The sequence below is a fragment of the Amblyraja radiata genome, chromosome 10 (assembly GCF_010909765.2).
Source record: "Amblyraja radiata isolate CabotCenter1 chromosome 10, sAmbRad1.1.pri, whole genome shotgun sequence".
In the NCBI taxonomy this organism is placed as follows: domain Eukaryota; kingdom Metazoa; phylum Chordata; class Chondrichthyes; order Rajiformes; family Rajidae; genus Amblyraja; species Amblyraja radiata.
Genome location: NC_045965.1, coordinates 29703810 through 29722696, shown reverse-complemented (window position 1 = coordinate 29722696; position 18887 = coordinate 29703810). Strand labels below are relative to the sequence as shown.

The following is an 18887-nucleotide window of genomic DNA, read 5'->3' as shown; positions in this document are numbered from 1 at the left end:
CAACAGCACGATCCAGGCACCCACCACTCTCTGTATGAGAAACCTGCCCCGCACATCTCCATTAAATGAGCCCCCTATCTCACTTATCTCACTTTATCCTACGCACTTGGGCCAATTCACAGAAGCTAATTAACCCACAAACCTGCATGTCTTTGGGATGTGGGAGGGAACCAGAGCACCCAGAGCAAACCCACTCGAGCGCAGGGAGAACGTGCAAACTCCATACAGACAGAACCCGAGGTCAGGATCAAACCTGGGTCTCTGGCGCTGTGAGGCAGCAACTCTACCGCTTTGCCACTTCGCTGTCCCAAACAAAACATAACACAATGAGTTAAATGCTCTTAGTATGACAAAGCCGCTAGTCGCTACAACCACTTTTCAGCTGCATTCATGATGCAAAACTTTGTGGGTTATGCAGAATTAGTTAGGATCCCAGCTACTGTTTATTGAGTGGATTATTGCTATACATGTCGGGTTGCATTACTGTCTGAATAATTGTGGTTCAAAACTAAATTGTTTTTGATGTTCGCTCTTTACTTGAAATCTACATGGATCTATTGGGATATGGATCACATGCAGGAATAAATTATTTTCGCTTGACATCATGTTCGGCATGGATATTGTGGGCCGAAGGGCCTGTTCCTGTGCTGTACACGTCCATGGCCTTTGTAAATCTCTATGAAACACTGGCTGTCCTTTGCATAGTAAGCCAAGTGCTTATCACCACAATCACTATGTAACAAATTATGACCTTGAAAGGTGCCTTAATCAGTAAATAGAGTCAAACTGTCTGGAAACTATCCCATCAGCCCAACTTGCCCATACCAACCAACATGTTCCATCTACACAAGTCCCACGCCTGCGTTTAGCCCATATCCCTTTAAGTCTGTGGGCAATTCAAAGGTTTTGAATAATCCACTTACAATCAGGTAGATTGATATTTCATTCAGTTGTGATGTGTTTGCATATTTGGAACAGATTGCACATTTTATTTAAATATGAGCCAAAGTAGTACAGTCAAATAGCTGTTCATTATAGACACCAGAATTGTATCTAATTTCCACAGAAGGTGAGAAGGACATGTCAAGGTTGATAATTCCCTAGTGCGATGACGGCAGTTTGAAGTTTGGAGTTCGTAGTCTTCAATAGCCTGATGGGTGTTGCAAATTGGTCGCTAGCTTAGCAATTGCTGTGTTAATTTGCTGATCGATTCTTGGGAATAAAGCTTTATCTGGTCTGTTTTCACTGGAGTTTAAAAGACTGAGATGTGATATTACTAAGATATTCAAGATTCTAGTGCAAGTTAAACGCTGAGAAGTGGTTACTGGGAACCGAGAGTTTAAACCAAGGGGGAAATGTCTCAGGATAAGTGTAGATCAACTATAATAGCTTAGCTTTAGTATATCTACCACCACACATATTATGCAAGCTGCACATTCTGTATGTAGTCCAGTCCGGATCTTCATCCCTACCCCGGACTATTGATAACAGTACTTCACCATCTCACGGTGATGCTGATTACGGAGACGATAGCATGTAATGTTTCCTCTGCTTGCGTTACAATAAAGGACTGAGCTGTTACTCCTGTGTATAGGTCTCATTACACAACAATAAGGGGCCAGATATTTCCATACTTCCTTGCGACACAGAAGAGGCCACTCAGCCAATTGGGTCCATGCCAACTCTCAACTTTCACCACTAATTTTCAATGTAACCTGTTCCAAGCAGTTCCAATACCCCCAATTTCTACTATCCCTACTGTTATAAATTAACCCATAAAAACCATATCTTTCAGATGTGGGAGAAAACTAGAGCTCCCAGGGGAAACCCACATGGTCAAGGGGAGACTAGGCAAACTCCACACAAGAGGCAGTTTGAACCTGGACCTCTGGAGCTGTGAGGCACCCAGGTACAGAACCACATATTTAGGTTAGACTAGACTAAGTGGGACCCGTTGGGTTCCAGCATCACACAGGAGGGCTGTTTCCCCAAAGCAATATTCCAATATTGGTGGCCAGTGGGGAGGGGGGGCTTTCTGGAGCGCTAGTATTGGTGTTGTGGGCTGTAGGGATTGGGCCAAATGGATTCTTGGGCTGGCGGCTCAGTCACTCAAGCCTGTTGTGCTGGCAGCTGACTCACTCACGGCTGGTGGGCTGGCAGCTGACTCGTGGCTATTCCTTGAAATTCCATTTCAAGCAGGGTGCAAGGCCACCAAATTCAAGTGCAGTTTCTTACCACTTCAAGCAGGGTGCAAGGCCACCAAATTCAAGTGCAGTTTCATACCATTTCAAGCAGGGTGCAAGGCCACTAAAGACAGCGAGTCATGACCTCTCCCTCCTCCATCTTGCAGACACTGAGCCACGCCCACACTTCTGGGTTTTATATTCCCTCCCCCCCACCAGAAGGGGCTTGGCTGACAGGAGAGTGAATCTCAACATTATTAAAACACTAATAACTCTTTTATTTTTCATCGATGGGTAGAATTCTCGGCACCTGATGAGCGGAGGGGGACTCCGAGTAAGATGGCCAAACATCACAGCCGTACGTGGTAGCGTTTTTTTCTAAAATCAATATAAAGCGCAACCAGGAAGTGGTCAAGATTAGATTTTTAATTATATAGAAAGCAAGGCAACTTTAATTAGGCAAGGCAACTTTAATTAGGCAAGGCAACTTTAATTAGGCACGGCAACTTTAATTAGGCAAGGCAACTTTAATTAGGCAAGGCAACTTTAATTAGGCAACACAGCTTTAGCATTTCCAAACCAAAGGCAACACAGCTTTAGCATTTCCAAACCAAAGGCAACACAGCTTTAGCATTTCCAAACCAAAGGCAACACAGCTTTAGCATTTCCAAACCAAAGGCAACACAGCTTTAGCATTTCCAAACCAAAGGCAACACAGCTTTAGCATTTCCAAACCAAAGGCAACACAGCTTTAGCATTTCCAAACTATATTTTCAAATCACATTAAGAGCACTGACAGGTCAATAAAACCACACAGTTTAGTGGACATGTGTTCAGTGTTATTCACAGCTCAGACTGAGAGACATGACCCTCTCACTCTCCCATCGTGCAGAGACTGAGGCACTCAACACTTCTGGGTTTTATAGTCCCTCTGGAAGGGGTGTGGCCTTCAGGAGAGAGAACCTCAAAATTTTTTAAAACACTAATAACTTTTTTATTTTTCATCGTTGGGAAAAATCCTCTTGTCCTGCGCAGTGGAGGGGGACTCTGAGTAAGATGGCCAAAAATCACTGCCGTAAGTGGCAGCCTTTTTTCTAAAATCAATATACAGAACAACAGGAAGTGGTCAAAATCAGACTTTTAGTAATGTAGATAAGAAAAAAAACTTCACTTCAACCTTTGGAACTTAGTTCGATAGAACTGTGGATGGTCAATTGTTGCATATTTTCAGAGATGGACGGATTTTTTTAAATAAAGGGAATTGAAAGGACTCCCCAATTAAGATACAGCCAGAGGCTTTGATCTCTCTTTCTCCACAGCTGGTGGAAGTAGAGCCTTTGCATATCTTAAGGCAGAAACAATATTCTTGATAGGCTGAGAGCCGGGAGGTTACAGAGGGTAGATGGCAATACAGAATTGAAGTTACAATCAGATCGTCATAGTGTGGAAACAGGCCCTTTGGCCCAATTTGCTCCTGTCATCCAACATGCCCCATCTGGCATGTCTCACCTGCCTGCATTTGGCCCATATATCACTAAACCTATTCTATCCATGTAAACCTGTCTAATCACGTAAACCTGTTGTGATGGTACCTGTCTAAACTACCTCCTTTGGCAGCTCATTCCATACACCCACCACCCTTCATGTAAAAAGAAAAATCAAGTTTGAGGTAGTTGAGGCAGGGACTATCGCAATGTTTAAGAAACATTTAGACAGGTGCATGGATAGGATACGTTTAGAGGGATATGGGCTTAACGTAGGCAGGTAGGACTAGTGTATATGGATACCCCTCAGGTACTTATTAAATCCCTTCTATTAATTATTTCCCCATTCACAAACCCATGTCCTTGGGTTCTCAATCCCCTTATCCTGGGTAAAAGACTCTGTGCATTTACCCATCTATTCCTCTCATGATCTTGTACTCCTCTCTAAGATCACCCCGCATCTTTCTGCACACCAAGGAATGGAATCCTAACCTGCTCAACCTCTCCCTATAGCTCAGGTCCTCGAGTCCTGAAAACTTCTTTGTAATTTTTTTCTGCACCCTTTCGAGCTTAACAACATCTTTCCTATAATCTGCCACAATCTCACTGAATGGTGGAGTAGATTCCAGGGGTCAACTTCTGCTTTTACTTCATATATTTACATGGGAATTAGACAGTAAATCTATTAGACAGTACCAGTCACGATCTTACTAACTGATGCACAGGCTCAAGGGAAAGCGTGTGGCCATTAAACTCTGAATTATTTCATGTTTAGCAGACCATGTAAGAACGATTTGTTCAAGATATCATCAGGCACAAAACTGTGACTGCAACTCAAACGTATTCAGATGCCCCAAGGTTATGAAGGTTGTTACATAAAAAATCCTGTTACTTTCTGCTCTCTGATTACAAAGTGGTAAATTTAATTCTAACCCCAGAATCTGAGCACATCTCTCTATGCCTAGAGTCTCTTCCCATTTCTGTAGGATGCACATATGCACTTACTGAATCCTGCTCCTTCAGTGGATTTGTATAATGGACAGGGCTCAGTGTTCCTATCTAACAATTGATACCACCACCCAAGTCACATGCTACATTCCCCTTCCCTGTACACTTGTCTCTCACCCCCAGATCCCATATTTCCCTTCTATGCTCCCTTCTTTCCCCTCCTCATCGTACCCTTCCACCTATATTCCTCCCGACGGATTTACATTTCACTCATCCTCTTTCCTTATCTCTCTAGCCTTTGTCACCATTTCCACCCAGCTGTGCACCACGGCTCAATGGTGCAGCCGTAGAGCTGCTGCCTCAAAGCACCGACGACCCAAGTTCAATCCTGACTATGGGTACCACCTGTGCAGAATTTGTACGTTCTCCCTGTGACAGCGTGGGTTTTCTCCGGTTTCCACCCACATTCCTAAGACGTACAGGTTTGCAGGTGAATTGGCTACTGTAATTTGTCCCTAGTGTGTAGGATGAGAAAACGGGATAACGTAGAACTACAGGTGATCTATGGTGGGCCTCAACACAATGGGCTGAAGGGCCTGCTTCTACTCTATATCTCCAAACAAAACTAAATCCAAACCATTGTCAATCATTCCTCTCACCTGTAGTTACTTCTTGCTTTGACCCATCCCTACCACTATTTTCCAGCTTCCCCCTACTCCAACCCTGAAGAAGGGTCCCGACCTTAAACAACGTTCATCCCTTTCCATCCACAGTTGTTGCATGACCCACTGAGTTGCTCCAGCACTTTGTTTTTTTGCTCACGATACCACAAGATATGTTGGTGTCTCATTCACAAGGTGTTAAAACCATTGATTTACATTCCTAAAATTCTCAGGAGATTAAAGCGAGCTCTCAATTCCCCTTCTTCCCTCCCACAGCTTGGGAAAACTCAACAGCACCACAACCCAGTCCATCACAGGTATTGACCTCTCCAACACGGAAAGGAATTATAAGAGACTCTGCCTCAAAAAGGTAGACAATATCATCAAAGCCCTACACCAGCCAGGCCACCCTCTCATTTCACTCCTGCCATCAGGTAGAAAGTATAGGGGTCTGAAAACCGTGTGCACCAGGTTCAAGAATAGCCTCTCTCTAACAACCACCTGGCTCTTCAACACTGCACAACACAGACCTCAACTATGTACTTGATGCTGCCTGACCCGTTGAGTTACTCCAGCATGTGTGTCTATCATTGAAATTAACCAGCATCTGCAGGTACTTTTCATTACATATGAATCTCTATTGACTGTCTTGGTTGCACTAAGGACTATAGAGGTTGTGTACTAGTTGTGTTCCAATGACAGTACATAAGACAATTAATCACAGTGGCACAGCAGTAGAGTTGCTGCCTTACAGCTCCGGAGAACCAGGTTCAATCGTGACTACAGGTGCTGTCTGTATGGAGTTTGTATGTTGTCTCTGTGCCCACATTGGCTTTCAGTGTCTTCCCACACTTCAAAGACGTGTAGGTTAATAAGCAAGTTCGGTATTCCGACTGCGCATGCCCAAGTCATAGGTCACTCGCTATAAACATTCTCGGCAGCTGTGGTGCTGCATTGTATGCAGGCCTGCATTTCGTCCATGATCGGGTCTCCAGCGCTGTTGAGTTGCTGCTGTCCATCCCAGTCCGAGGGTGACCGGGGTAGGCCTGGAGCGGTGGCGGCCCCAGACTTGCAGCCGGCGCGGGGAGGGGGGGGGTTGGCACTGCCTTTGCTCTGCTCCGGCTCCCGGGGGGGGCGTTTCCCGGGGACCGTCGGCTGCTCCTCTCTCCTTGTCCAGTGCTGTCGGTTGGCCTCCTCAGTGTCGGTGGGGGCCGAGCACCTGTCATCGGCAGGGATGCACACGGGGTGCTGCGGGTCAGGCAATATCTCTAGAGAAGGGTCTCGACCGAAACGTTACCCATTCCTTTTCTCTGGGGATGCTGCCTGTCCCGCTGAGTTGCTGCAGTGCTTTGTGTGTGTTCCCGTTGATGGCTGGTGCTCGGCTTTCACTGGCGCCGGGGGGTGGGGGGGGTGGCCGGTGGCCACTGGGTGCGGCTGAGGGTGGGGCTGGGGGAGCGGCTGGCGGTCCCCGGCCGGTCGGGGAGCGGGTTCCTTGGGAGTTGGAGCAGGGTTGGTCTAGAGTTGGCGCCGCCACTCCTCAGGTCCACTGTCCCGTCCACTAGGGCCGTCGGTTGGCCCGGCGGAGTTGCCACTTCTCCGTGATGGCTGTGAGCCTGGGGTCCTCTGCTCCCTCTCTGGCTGCCCCCCGGACGGGGATGGGACACTACGGGGGCGGGGACACACACGGACGATCCAGTGGTGGTTCGGCAGCGCTTGCAGCGCCCGGGACCCGGGTTCGATCCCGACTGCCGATGAGGCGCGGGTCTGTGTCAGTGCAGCTGCTGAGAATGTCTCTCTGCCGGTCCAGTCTCTCCCCCTTTGCATCTGGTCCCTCCCGCTTCCTTACACCCCACTACCCACTACTTGGCATCCCCGTTCCTCAGATTAAATGTATTTTTATACATAAATCATGAATAAAGATAAGAATTTATACGCAGTTTATACAGTCAGCGCTTTGTTTGCTTTTTCTTTATAGCAAGTGACCTTTGACAAATCCCATGATTCCTTGTGTTTTTCAGAATATTGAACTCTCTTACTGGCCTTTGTAAATTGTTCCTAGTGGGTAGGATAGAACTAGCGTGAACGGGTGATCGATGGTCAGTGCGGACTCGGAGGGCCAAAGGGCCTATTTCCATTCTGTATCTCTAAACTATCTCTCAGACTCTCTTGACTATTGACTCTAGAAGTCATCCGATGTTGCAGTGGCATCACAATGTAGACCTTTCTGGACAATGCTAGTGCAGCTAATGAGTTTTTGCTGACAGTTGTTGTAATATCAGCCTCTGGAACAGTCGATGTTATTGTGTTGGCTTTAATGTACACGAGCGAGGCAACAAAATCCCAATGGTGCTCACATCTTGCAGTGTTGCTTAGTCACCGGAAATTGAGTACCATTTCCTTTCTTCCTCCCCAACCTCCTGAACTAACAATAATTGGACATCCCTCGAGAGTTCATCTCTGAAAGTTATCCGAGCCTCTGACGTTACCTTTTATTTTATTTCCTTTCCCCTATGCTCACAGCGTGGTGGAACAATGCGGTGCAAAATACACTGTTAGGTCAATCCATCATTGGTCAGTATGACAAGTCAATGGTTCACTGGCATTTTTATTGTCGTATGTGCACAGTGCTAACACAGTGAAATTATTTTTCTTACAAACAGTCCAGTAGTACTGCCATACCCCAGAAATAGTGTATAGAAACAGTCTACTGAGCCTTCATGCAAGAGGCACCATGTGTTGCTGCCATTTTCAAAGACCACACTCTAGCTCTTGCCAGTTCCAGGCAAGTCCCAGACTGCTGCAGGTCTCCAGCCATCACCTTCCTTCAAGAGTAAGTAAACAACTAAAAGGCTACGGACAGGAGTAATAACAGACACCAATAGAAACATAGAAAATAGACGGTAAAACCTGACAAAACTTAAAAGTAAACTTCCCTGCACAGATGCTGCCCGACTCATTGGGTTTAGTTGAGACTTACAGCATGGAAACAGGACGCAAAGTGCTGGAGTACCTCAGGGGTCAGGCAGCATCTCTGGAGAACACGGATAGGTGAGGTTTCAGGTTGAGACTCTTCTCTCCAGATCCATGTTCTCCAGAGATGCTACTTGGTCTGCTGAGTTACTCCAGCACTTTGCAGACCATTAGCATCTGTCCTTTTGTGTGTTCACCAACAGCAGTTCTTTGTTTCAACATGGAAACAGGCCCTTCTGCCCACCGAGTCAATGCCGACGGTAGATCACCCATTTACACCAGTTCTACGTTATCCCATTTTGTCATCCACTCCCTACACACTCGGGGTAATTATACAGAGGGCAATTAACCTACACATTTTGGGGATGTGAGGGGAAACGGGAACACCTGGAGGAAACCCTGGGAGAACGTGCTAACTCTACGAAGACAGCATCCGAGGTCAGGATCGAACTGTGAGGCAGCGGCTGTAAAATACATCACTTTTTAAAAACTTAAATGTTCTGAAGATCTTACAGGTTGCGGAGGGGAGTAGTAGGGGAGGGAAACATGGGGGTTGGGTGGGGAAGAGTTAGGAAGATGGGGAGAGGGATGAGGTTGGAAGAGGGTACCAAAGTTAAAAAAGACTGGTCTGCCCCAACAGCTGCTGACAACGTTCTACCGCTGCACCACAGAGAGCATACTAACGTATGGCATCTCTGTGTGGTATCTCAGCTGCACGGAGGCGGAGAGGAGAGCTCTTCAGCGCGTCGTCAACAGGGCGCAGCGGATCATCGGGACAGAGCTACCAGCCTTGGAGGGAATCTACCACACGCGGTGCCTCAGGAAGGCCCTCAGCATCCATAAGGACTCATCACACCCCTGCCACGGTCTGTTTCAACTACTTCCCTCCGGCAGACGTTACAAGGCCTTCTACGCCCGAACCTCCAGACTCAGGAACAGTTTTATCCCAAGAGCTATAGCGGCTCTGAACCGGCCCTAATGAGTGCCCCCCCACCCACCCCCTTTGGACAGTCTCCCTCAGATGGTCACGTCAATCAATTCAGCTTGAAGGTACACAAAATTGCTGGGGAAACTCAGCGGGTGCAGCAGCATCTATGGAGCGAAGGAAATAGGCGACATTTCGGGCCGAAACCCTTCTTCAGACTGTGCTAACTCTGTTCGATCCTGACCTCAGATGCTGTCTTCGTAGAGTTAGCACGTTCAATTCAGCTTGCTTATTTATGTATTGTATTTATTTACCTTTCTTGTACATCAGTGGAGCTGCACACTAAATCTCGTTGCACTGACGTGCAATGACAATAAAAGATATTATTATTATTATTATTATTATTATTACGTTGCTTTGATGGAACTCAGCGGGACAGGCAGCATCCGAGGAGGGATGTTTCTCTATGTCTCTCTCCAACGCTGTCTGTATCTCTCGTTTCCCGTTCCCCTCTCAGTCTGAAGGGTCTCGACCCGAAACGTCACCGATTCCCTTTCTCCAGCGATGCTGTCTGACCTGCTGAGTTCCTCCAGCTTTTTGTGTCTAGAGGTGATGTTTCGCGTTGGGACCCTTCTTCAGACAGAGCTCGCACCTGACTCCACAGCGCAAGCAGAGATCCAGAAGTCCCTCACTAGGGAAGTTCAGTTGTCTCACATACATACACTCACACGCTTTCGGGTTAGATTAAAACAAAAATAACAATACAAACCTTTGATATCATTCGCCAGCGCTTTCCACACCGGGACGAAGCTTATGCAGTGCCCGCACCAAGAGGCGTAGAACTCCACTGCCCATGCAGTGCTGGAGTTGTACAGGATGCCGTCCAGATTGACATGGTTGAGGATGGCGACCTGGTCGCTCTGCGAGTAAAGTCCGATGCCGGACCCCGCTGGAAGGAAGCAGATAGCCGCTGTCACCAACAGCGCCGCATCCCAGCGCGGCTGCATGTCCGAGCAGCTCTGAAAGCGAAGGGAAACAACACTGTGTGTGTGTGTACGTGCGGGGCACAGAGGGAGGAGCGAGCTTCAAATACCACAATCCCGCCCAGAGTAGATCATGTGCACAAAGCAAATAATGTTATCAGTGGTAATAAGGACCTCTGCACGGCTCTGCTCCGGCGCTGTGCACGGCGTGAGGGTGTATTGTACATTTGCCAATAACATTCCAGTAGCCAATTCACCTATTCCCTTTTCTCCAGAGATGCTGCCTGTATGCTGAGTTACTCCAGCATTCCGTGTCTATCTTCGGTATGAACCAGCCTCCGCAGTTCCTTCCTACACGTTTAGCCATTTCACTCACATCCTTAACTTTTCACTCACATCCTTATCTTGCCTCTGGGGACTTCAATGCTATATCTTGCACTAAATGCTGTCCCCACTATCCTTTGTGAGGCCACACAAAAATTGGAGGAACACCACCTCCTATTTCGCTTGGGCAGCTTACAACCCAGTGGTATAGAAACATAGAAACATAGAAATTAGGTGCAGGAGTAGGCCATTCGGCCCTTCGAGCCTGCACCGCCATTCAATATGATCATGGCTGATCATCCAACTCAGTATCCCGTACCTGCCTTCTCTCCATACCCTCTGATCCCCTTAGCCACAAGGGCCACATCTAACTCCCTCTTAAATATAGCCAATGAACTGGCCTCGACTACCCTCTGTGGCAGGGAGTTCCAGAGATTCACCACTCTCTGTGTGAAAAAAGTTCTTCTCATCTCGGTTTTAAAGGATTCCCCCCTTATCCTTAAGCTGTGACCCCTTGTCCTGGACTTCCCCAACATCGGGAGCAATCTTCCTGCATCTAGCCTGTCCAACCCCTTAAGAATTTTGTACGTTTCTATAAGATCCCCTCTCAATCTCCTAAATTCTAGAGAGTATAAACCAAGTCTATCCAGTCTTTCTTCATAAGACAGTCCTGACATCCCAGGAATCAGTCTGGTGAACCTTCTCTGCACTCCCTCTATGGCAATAATGTCCTTCCTTTGATGTATGAACATTGATTTATCTAATTTCAAGTAACTCCTGCATTCCCTTCTCACCACCCCTCCACTGCCCTAGCCGACCTGCCTGTTCCACTGTTCGTATCCATACTGAACTGCTGAGTTACTCCAGCAGTTTGCTATTTGTGTAAGATTCCAGCACCGAGCAGCCTCAGCTCTGCTAAAGTATCATTTATTGCCTGTTTTGTATATATATATATATATTATTACAAATAAATTCCTAGTGCTCCGGTTACCTACCACATTCCAAACATGTACAAGTTTTTAGGTTAATTGACTTCTGTAAATTGTCCCTATTGTGTGGGATAAAACGAGTGTAGGGGTGATCCCTAGTCAGTGCGGACTCAGTGGGTCAAAGGGCCTCTTTCCACACTTTATCTCTAAACTAAACTAAAGAAAGGTTAGCTAATTGAATTAACTTAACGTCCCACCAGGACAGTAACTGTGACGTTTGCAAAGTGTGGTTTATCCTGGACCATGGGAGATCCTGCTACCTAAAGTATACACCTTTAAACAGAAAGAGGCAGTATGGATTATGATTTAATATCAAAAATGGTCTAATGGTTTCTTTTGAACGGGAGAGATATAAGCATTGCGGCCTTCTAGAGGTAAATAATTGAAAGACTGTGTTTTGGCAAAGAGACACAGAGGGCAGATTGTTTCATTCCATGGCCTAACATTATGGGACTGACGTGAGGTGGAGATGAAGCGTTGGCTGCCTGTGCCTATTGCTCAGGACCAAATCTATGGTACTGTAGAAAATCCTACAGGAATTGCAGTCAATTTATATTGCTCAAGACCTATGAAGACAAAGAAACAAAGTAAATTAGTTTAAATTTAGGTCTTTGTTTTTAGTTATAGAGATACAGAGTGAAACAGGCACTTTGTCCCACCGAGTCAGTGCCAACCATCTATCACCAGTACGCTGGTTCTATTTTATCCCTGTTTTGCATCCTGCACACTAGGGGCAATTTATAGATGCCAATAAACCTACAAACCTCCTGCGATCACAGGGAGAAGGTACAAACTCCGTGCAGGCAGCACCCGAGGTCAGTATCGAACCCGGGTCCCTGGTAATGTAAGGCAACAATTCTACTGCTGCACCACTGTGCTGTCCAAAAGAAAATGCTATACTTAAATCTAATCAAGCCAAACTCAAGTGAAATAGTAGAGCGACTGTATCGGTTGATAGTAGATCCTACTCTGGGACCAGCACACCAAGAGTCACCACCATCTTACATATAGTCCCATCTTGTACATAGGCATGGCTTGCAATGTTCACCTTTGCCTATCTAAGTTTATGTGCTGCTGACAACCATGACAGTGTTCTAGAATTGATAATTCAAATATACTCCAAGATGGTCTTCAATCCCATAACTTAATTATTTTCATAATCGTATCTTTTCTACCATTGTGTACAAAATTGTGAGAGGAATAGATCGGGAAACCGCACAGAGTCTCTTGCTCAGAGGAGGGGAATTGAGAACAAGAGGACATAGGTTTAAGGTGATAGGGGGAAGATTTAATAAGAACCTGAGGGGTAACCTTTTTACACAATGGGCGATGGGTGTAAGGAACGGGCAGCTGGAGGATGTAGTTGAGGCTGGTACTATCGCAGTGCTTAAGAAATATTTAGACATGTACATAAATACGTTAGGTTTAGAGGGATATGGACCAAACGCAGGCAAGTGGGACTAGTGCAAATGTGACATGCTTGGTCGGTGTGGGCAAGTTGGGTTAAAGGGTCTGTTTCCACGCTGTATGACTATGACTATCATTATACTTAAAAGTCTGATCTTGGATGTGTATTTATTTGTGTGTTTGTGTGTTTGTGTATAATCACACATTCGCAAAAAAACGACGCGCTAACAGTAAAACCTTTACATATTCCGGTTGAAATATTTCCCGTGGAGTCCGAAATCGCCTTACCCGAAAATATCATGCTTTATTTCTCGAGTTATTACTGAAACTGTTCAAAAATCGGACAAAACTTTGAATTAAAAAACGACTGTCTTTCGCTGATGGGTCTGCGTGCCCTTCTTCCTTGCACTGCGAGTGACGTCACCCCCCGACCTCTCCCTCCTCCCCCCCTGTTATTCAAGACTCTGCCCACCCCCCCGCTCTAAAAGACGAAGAAAGAACGAGCAAGTCGGGTCCGCCCCGCTCGCCAGCCGCCATGCTCGCCCCGCTCGCTGTCCACGTCCCCCCTCTCTGCCCTCGTTGAGGGGACGGAACCAAGCTTTCGGGTTCTCGGGTCGTGTCTTCGGGTTGGGTCCTCAGGTTGGTCAGGTCCTCGGGTCGTGTCCTCGGGTCGGGTCCTCTCTCTCTCTGCCCTCTCTCTCTCTGCCCTCCCTCTCTCTGCCCTCCCTCTCTCTCTCTGCCCCCTCTCACTCTCTCTGCCCCCTCTCTCTCTCTGCCCACTCCCTCTCTCTGCCCCCTCTCTCTCTCTCCCTCACTAGCCGCGCCTGCGAGTTGGAGTATGCGTGAGTGGATAGGGTGGGGGATGAGGTAAAAGGAGTGAATGAATAATATTAATATAATATCAAGGGGGATGGTTAGTGTGTGTGTGGGGGATGGTTAGTGTGTGTGTGTGACGCTGCAGGCCACCCCCCCCCCCGCAACCGCGTGTTGAGGGTGGGGACCCAAAGGGTCCCACTTGCTCTAGTAATATATTAAAAAGGAACCACTGATGCTGGTTTATACGAAAGTTAGACACAAAATGCTGGAGTAACTCAGTGGGTCAGGCAGCATCTGATGTTGTCTGATCCGTTGAGTTACACCAGCATTTTGTGTCTATCTTTTCTACCCTTTCCTGGTTGCCAAATAAATGATCAATGCATTGTAAAGACCATGTATAATTCAATCAAAATATTAATGGAGAAGCAGAGTGAAATAATCAAAGGGAAAGGGAAGTTTGAGACGAAAATATGTAATAATTCAATGTTCATGTTCACAAGTTATAGGAGCAGAATTAGGCCATTTGGCCATTTAAGTCGACTCCGCCATTCAATCATGGCTGATCTATCTTTCCCTCCAAAACCAATTCTCCTGCCTTCTCCCAGTAAACACTGACACCCTTATTAACGGAGAATCTGTCAATCTGTGCCTTAATGACTTGGCCTCCTCAGCCATATGATAAGAGTGTATGTTAAGGCTCTGTTTAATATAATATTATGGTATTATTTGTACTTGGTTGCTAAGAAAAGTGCCCAAAAGGGACAAGGATCAGTCCTGAGAGGACAAAGTGCCACTGTTCATCATGACCTGACTGGGGTCATGCTCATGAATATAGCTAATTTTTAACTTGTCATGGCTGCACTGTAACAAAAAAAAATGAGGGAATTCAATTCCCTCACCTGTTCTTTAATGTTTCACTGCCTCAAGGCGTTGAACTGCGTATTCGGGTGATTGGCTGTTTCGGATGGAAATACTTGCTCTGGGGATGGTCTGAGGCTGACTTTCTGATCCCAGGCGTTTGCATCGTACCACACTCACATGTGTGCAAAAAATCACTGCATGTGGGCAACGACTCAAGTCGACAGCGCAAGTTCACCACATATCAATCCCGCCCGGAATGGTATTGTTTAGATTTTTTGTTCAGAGATAGTACATGGAAATATGTTCTTCAGCCCACCGAGTACACGCCAATCGTGTCCACAGTAGTTTAGTTTAGTTTAGTTTGGTTTAGAGATACAGCATGGAAACAGGTGGAAACATGTCCTTGAGCTCAACAAGTCCATGCCGACCTGTTCACACTAGTTTGGTTTAGTTTAGTTTCATTGAGTCCATGCCGAACAGCGATCACCTATATAATAGTAAGATTAAACGAGAACTTACCAGTTTGAAGTTTGATCTGTATTTTATGAGGAGTTACGATGAGGGATTACGTTAAGAACCCGTTCAGCACGCATGCGGGCATACTTCAAAGCAGCGGTGTGGAATCACAGATAGACACAGTTATTGAAGTAAACATAGTAAAGATAAGGAGACATCAGTTTATGAATTTGACCCATATTATTGAGGGTGGGAGCGGAGAGCACGTAATCCCTCATCGTAACTCCTCATAAAATACAGATCAAACTTCAAACTGGTAAGTTCTCGTTTAATCTTACTATTTTACTTCGGAGTCACGTGAGTGATTACGTGAAGATTTCAAAGCTCTGTGATTTCAAACCGTGTAACAGTTATTACTGCATCACTGCCGAAGTCTTTGAGGGAGGAAGTGTGTTATCGTAATCAACCAATGAATCTGTTTGTAGAAAAACACAATGGTATTTTTTAACAATAACAACAAAGAAATTAAATTGTTCCCCTGGGCTTAAATTAAATATTTGCAGTCTGTAAAATCTTACCTGCAAATAAAACAGGTTTTGCCAACGGCTTATTATAAAATTTCAGAACGGTCTTTGCCCCCCCCATCCTGCTGTAGCCAGGATGTGGTTTATAGGCACGTCCATTCTTTTAGCTGTCGAAGTGGATGCTGCCCTGGCGGAATGAACTTTGTACATGTTAGTTTTTATCCCAGCAGCTATTAGCACCTGCTTGAGCCATCTCGAAATGGCTCGTCACCCGACCATAAGGTTTTTTATGACTGACCCACAAGGCTTTTCATCTCCCTCGAATATTTTGGCTGTGTCTATGTAGGATAAAAAGGTACATGGCACATAACCGTGTTTCTGGCGGGTAAGCCCGGAATTCCACGTCTGGATTAGGTGTTCCTGGTCTGCTCTGTTTGATCATTCCCTGGATAACGACAGAGATCTGGTCTGGAGCTGTGAGCATGGTGTACAGTCGCAATAGGTGTAGTGACTGGACCCTCTGTGCAGCTACAAGTGCCATCAACATGAGTGTTTTGAGCATAGATGGTTTCTGGTTGAGGGATCTGGCTGGTGGGCATCCCCTGAGGTATGTCAGGACCACACTGACATCCCATATATGGGTGTACCTTGGTCTAGGGGTTAGAGTTGTAAATACCCTTCATTAGTTTGACCACCAGCTGGTGGGACCCCATGGCCTGTTGTCCTGGAGCTGGTTTTAAATGGACAGGCAGGGCAATTCTAGCTGTGTTGAGGGCTCTGTAGCTGAAGTCCTTCATCGTGGTGAAGGTTCGCCAGAAATTCCAGTACGTTGGTAATTGTAGCGGTTGAGTAGGTGGTCCCTGTATCCAAGCAGTACTTCTCCCATTTTTTGATGCTGGACAAGTGCTGTTTTTTAGTGGATGTTCGGAGGGATGCTGACATGGTGTCGACGGTTTGTTATGATAATCCCAGTCCCAGAAGTGGTTTGTGCAGCATCTGCAACCCAGGGGTTTGATTTTCTCATGGCACGGGTGGCTTGTGCCCGACACTGGGTGTTAATAACTCTGGATCACTGGGGAATACCATCGGAGTTCCAACAACCATGTCATGGAGTATTGGGAACCATGGCTGTGTAGGCCAATCGGGTACTATCAAAATACCTGAAGCAGAGTCCATTTGTACTGTGCGTAGTCCCCGACTGATGAGGCAGAAGGCAGGAAATGAATAGAATAAAAATTTCCCCAATCTAGCGCGAACGCATCTACCGCTGCTGCCTCAGGGTCTGGTTCCCAAGCGACATACATAGCTACCTGGTGATTTAGCCTAGATGAAAATAAATCGATATCTGGCGTGCCATATTGCTTGATAACTTTTGTGAAAAATATATATTTTTGGGGTTTTAACATCCATTCGATGTTGTCATTAAATTTACGTGACCTGGTGTCTGCCACTGTATTTAGCTTACCTGGCAGGTAAGTTACTGATAGCCAAATATGTCTTTGGACACACCATTGCCAAATTGTATTGACCAACTTGTCGCATGATACCGATTTTATGCCGCCCATATGGTTAATGTAGGCCACCACCGTAGTATTATCTATTTATAACCGTACATGCAAGTGATGCATATTTATGCATATGCTTTTAAACCATAAAAAGTCACCCAAACATCTCTAGATAATTAATGCCCAGTGTAAGTGGTAACGATGATTCTGGGTTAGTCCATCTACTACTTGTGCTGGATATAGAGTTAGTTGCTCCCCAGTCTTGAGCACTGGCATCTGTCTGGATAACTGACGTAGGGTTAGTGATGATAATAGGCTGAAACTATGTCAAACGTTTTTTGCCCACCACTGTAGTTCTGATATTACTTCAGTGGGTAAATTCATGAAATGACCATAATGACCTGTATGTCGTTTTTGGTACAAAGGTCCAAATTATGTAGCTGGAAATGCTGCTACCATTATCCCAATTACTCTGTTACTTGTCGAGTAGTTGGTAGTTTGTTGACCATTAAATTGTTGTACGATTGTGCCAATTCAACCATGTTGTCTCTTGGCAATGTTACAGTCATGTAGACTGAATTAATTGTGAAGCCCAAGTAGTCCATGATAGAGGATGGCTTCAACTTAGATTTATCTGGATGTAAGACAACCCCAGGGTTTCGAATAACTGTTTGGTAGCTGAACAGCTAACATAGTCAAATTCATGGTCTTGCCTACCATTTAGGATATCATCAAGATATGCCATGACAATATGTTTTTGTCTTCTGAATATTGCCAGAGCTGGTTTTAGTGTCTGGGTGACACTCTTGGGCTGATGTGAGCCCATTGGGTAACGCTTTAAACTGCTATAGCTGCCCCATCCAGGTAAATTTCAGGTATCTGCGATGATCCTTGTGAATGGTACTAAATAGTAAACATCTTTAAGATGAATGCTTGCCATGAAGTATCCTTTGGAATTTAGTTGTTTGGCAGTAACAACCGGTTCCATTTTGAAATGTATATACTTAACAAACATATTTAGTGAAGTTAAGTCAATGATGATGGGACATCCACCATCTTTTTAGAGTTTAGTGAATATATTTGATACGAATTGCAAGGGTTCAGGTTTCCCCATGACACCCTTTGTAATTATTCTCACCAGTTCAGCTTGTCCCTCTTGTTTCTTTAACGGAGAGAGGGAAAATGCCCTCTGGGGTGAATGTTGACCTGGTGGCAATTTTTCTAGTATGAATTGTATTCACTAATGCCATTGAGTATATACTGATCACTCGTGATAGACTCCCATGTGTTAGTATGCACTATATACTGGTGGGAACCAGACCCACCTACCCCCATGGTTATGGGTATTCTTCTGTTTCCTGCTGGTCCAACGAGTGTTGCACGTCGTCTGACGTGGCGGTGACGTTGGGGGGTGGCACATTTCCATGGGGTCCGCTCTGGGCCCTGGTCTAAATAAGACTTTCGGTGATAGATGCGGACCCCGAGCTTTCATCAGTCCGACATGGTAGACGTTGGCTGATGGACCCGATGGGGTGCTGCTGCGTAGGAATTACTGTTTTTGGTTACTCGTCCCGGCCCTGCCCTCATGAGCCGAAAGTTTTGTAAAACCTCTTGCATGTCCTTCATATGCTTTGTGAGGTTTTTGCCACAGAGCAGTGGGTCTGGCTCAGTGGCTGGGGTCTTATGACTTGTTTACGAAGGTTGTGGTCATCTCCGTATTTGTCCATGGAACGAGGAAAAAACGATGTGATGGCTGTCGTCAGGCTTTTAACGGCCTCCTGCACGTGGGGTTTCCACGTAGCTGTCCACCACACCTAGCAGCTCTTCCTGTTCCTGCACCCCTTGCATAC

At 45.9% G+C, this 18887-nt stretch overlaps 1 protein-coding gene across 1 annotated transcript in view; it reads right to left on the bottom strand.

Moving 5' to 3' along the window:
* qsox1 (quiescin sulfhydryl oxidase 1) overlaps nucleotides 1-10227 on the bottom strand; it is a 58842-nt gene extending 48615 nt beyond the window's left edge. Inside the window, exon 1 of the mRNA XM_033028429.1 lies at nucleotides 9942-10227. Coding sequence (XP_032884320.1) covers nucleotides 9942-10179 — 238 coding nt within the window. The 5' untranslated portion in view covers nucleotides 10180-10227. The remainder of the gene's footprint in view (nucleotides 1-9941) is intronic.
* Nucleotides 10228-18887: the final 8660 nt, after the last annotated feature.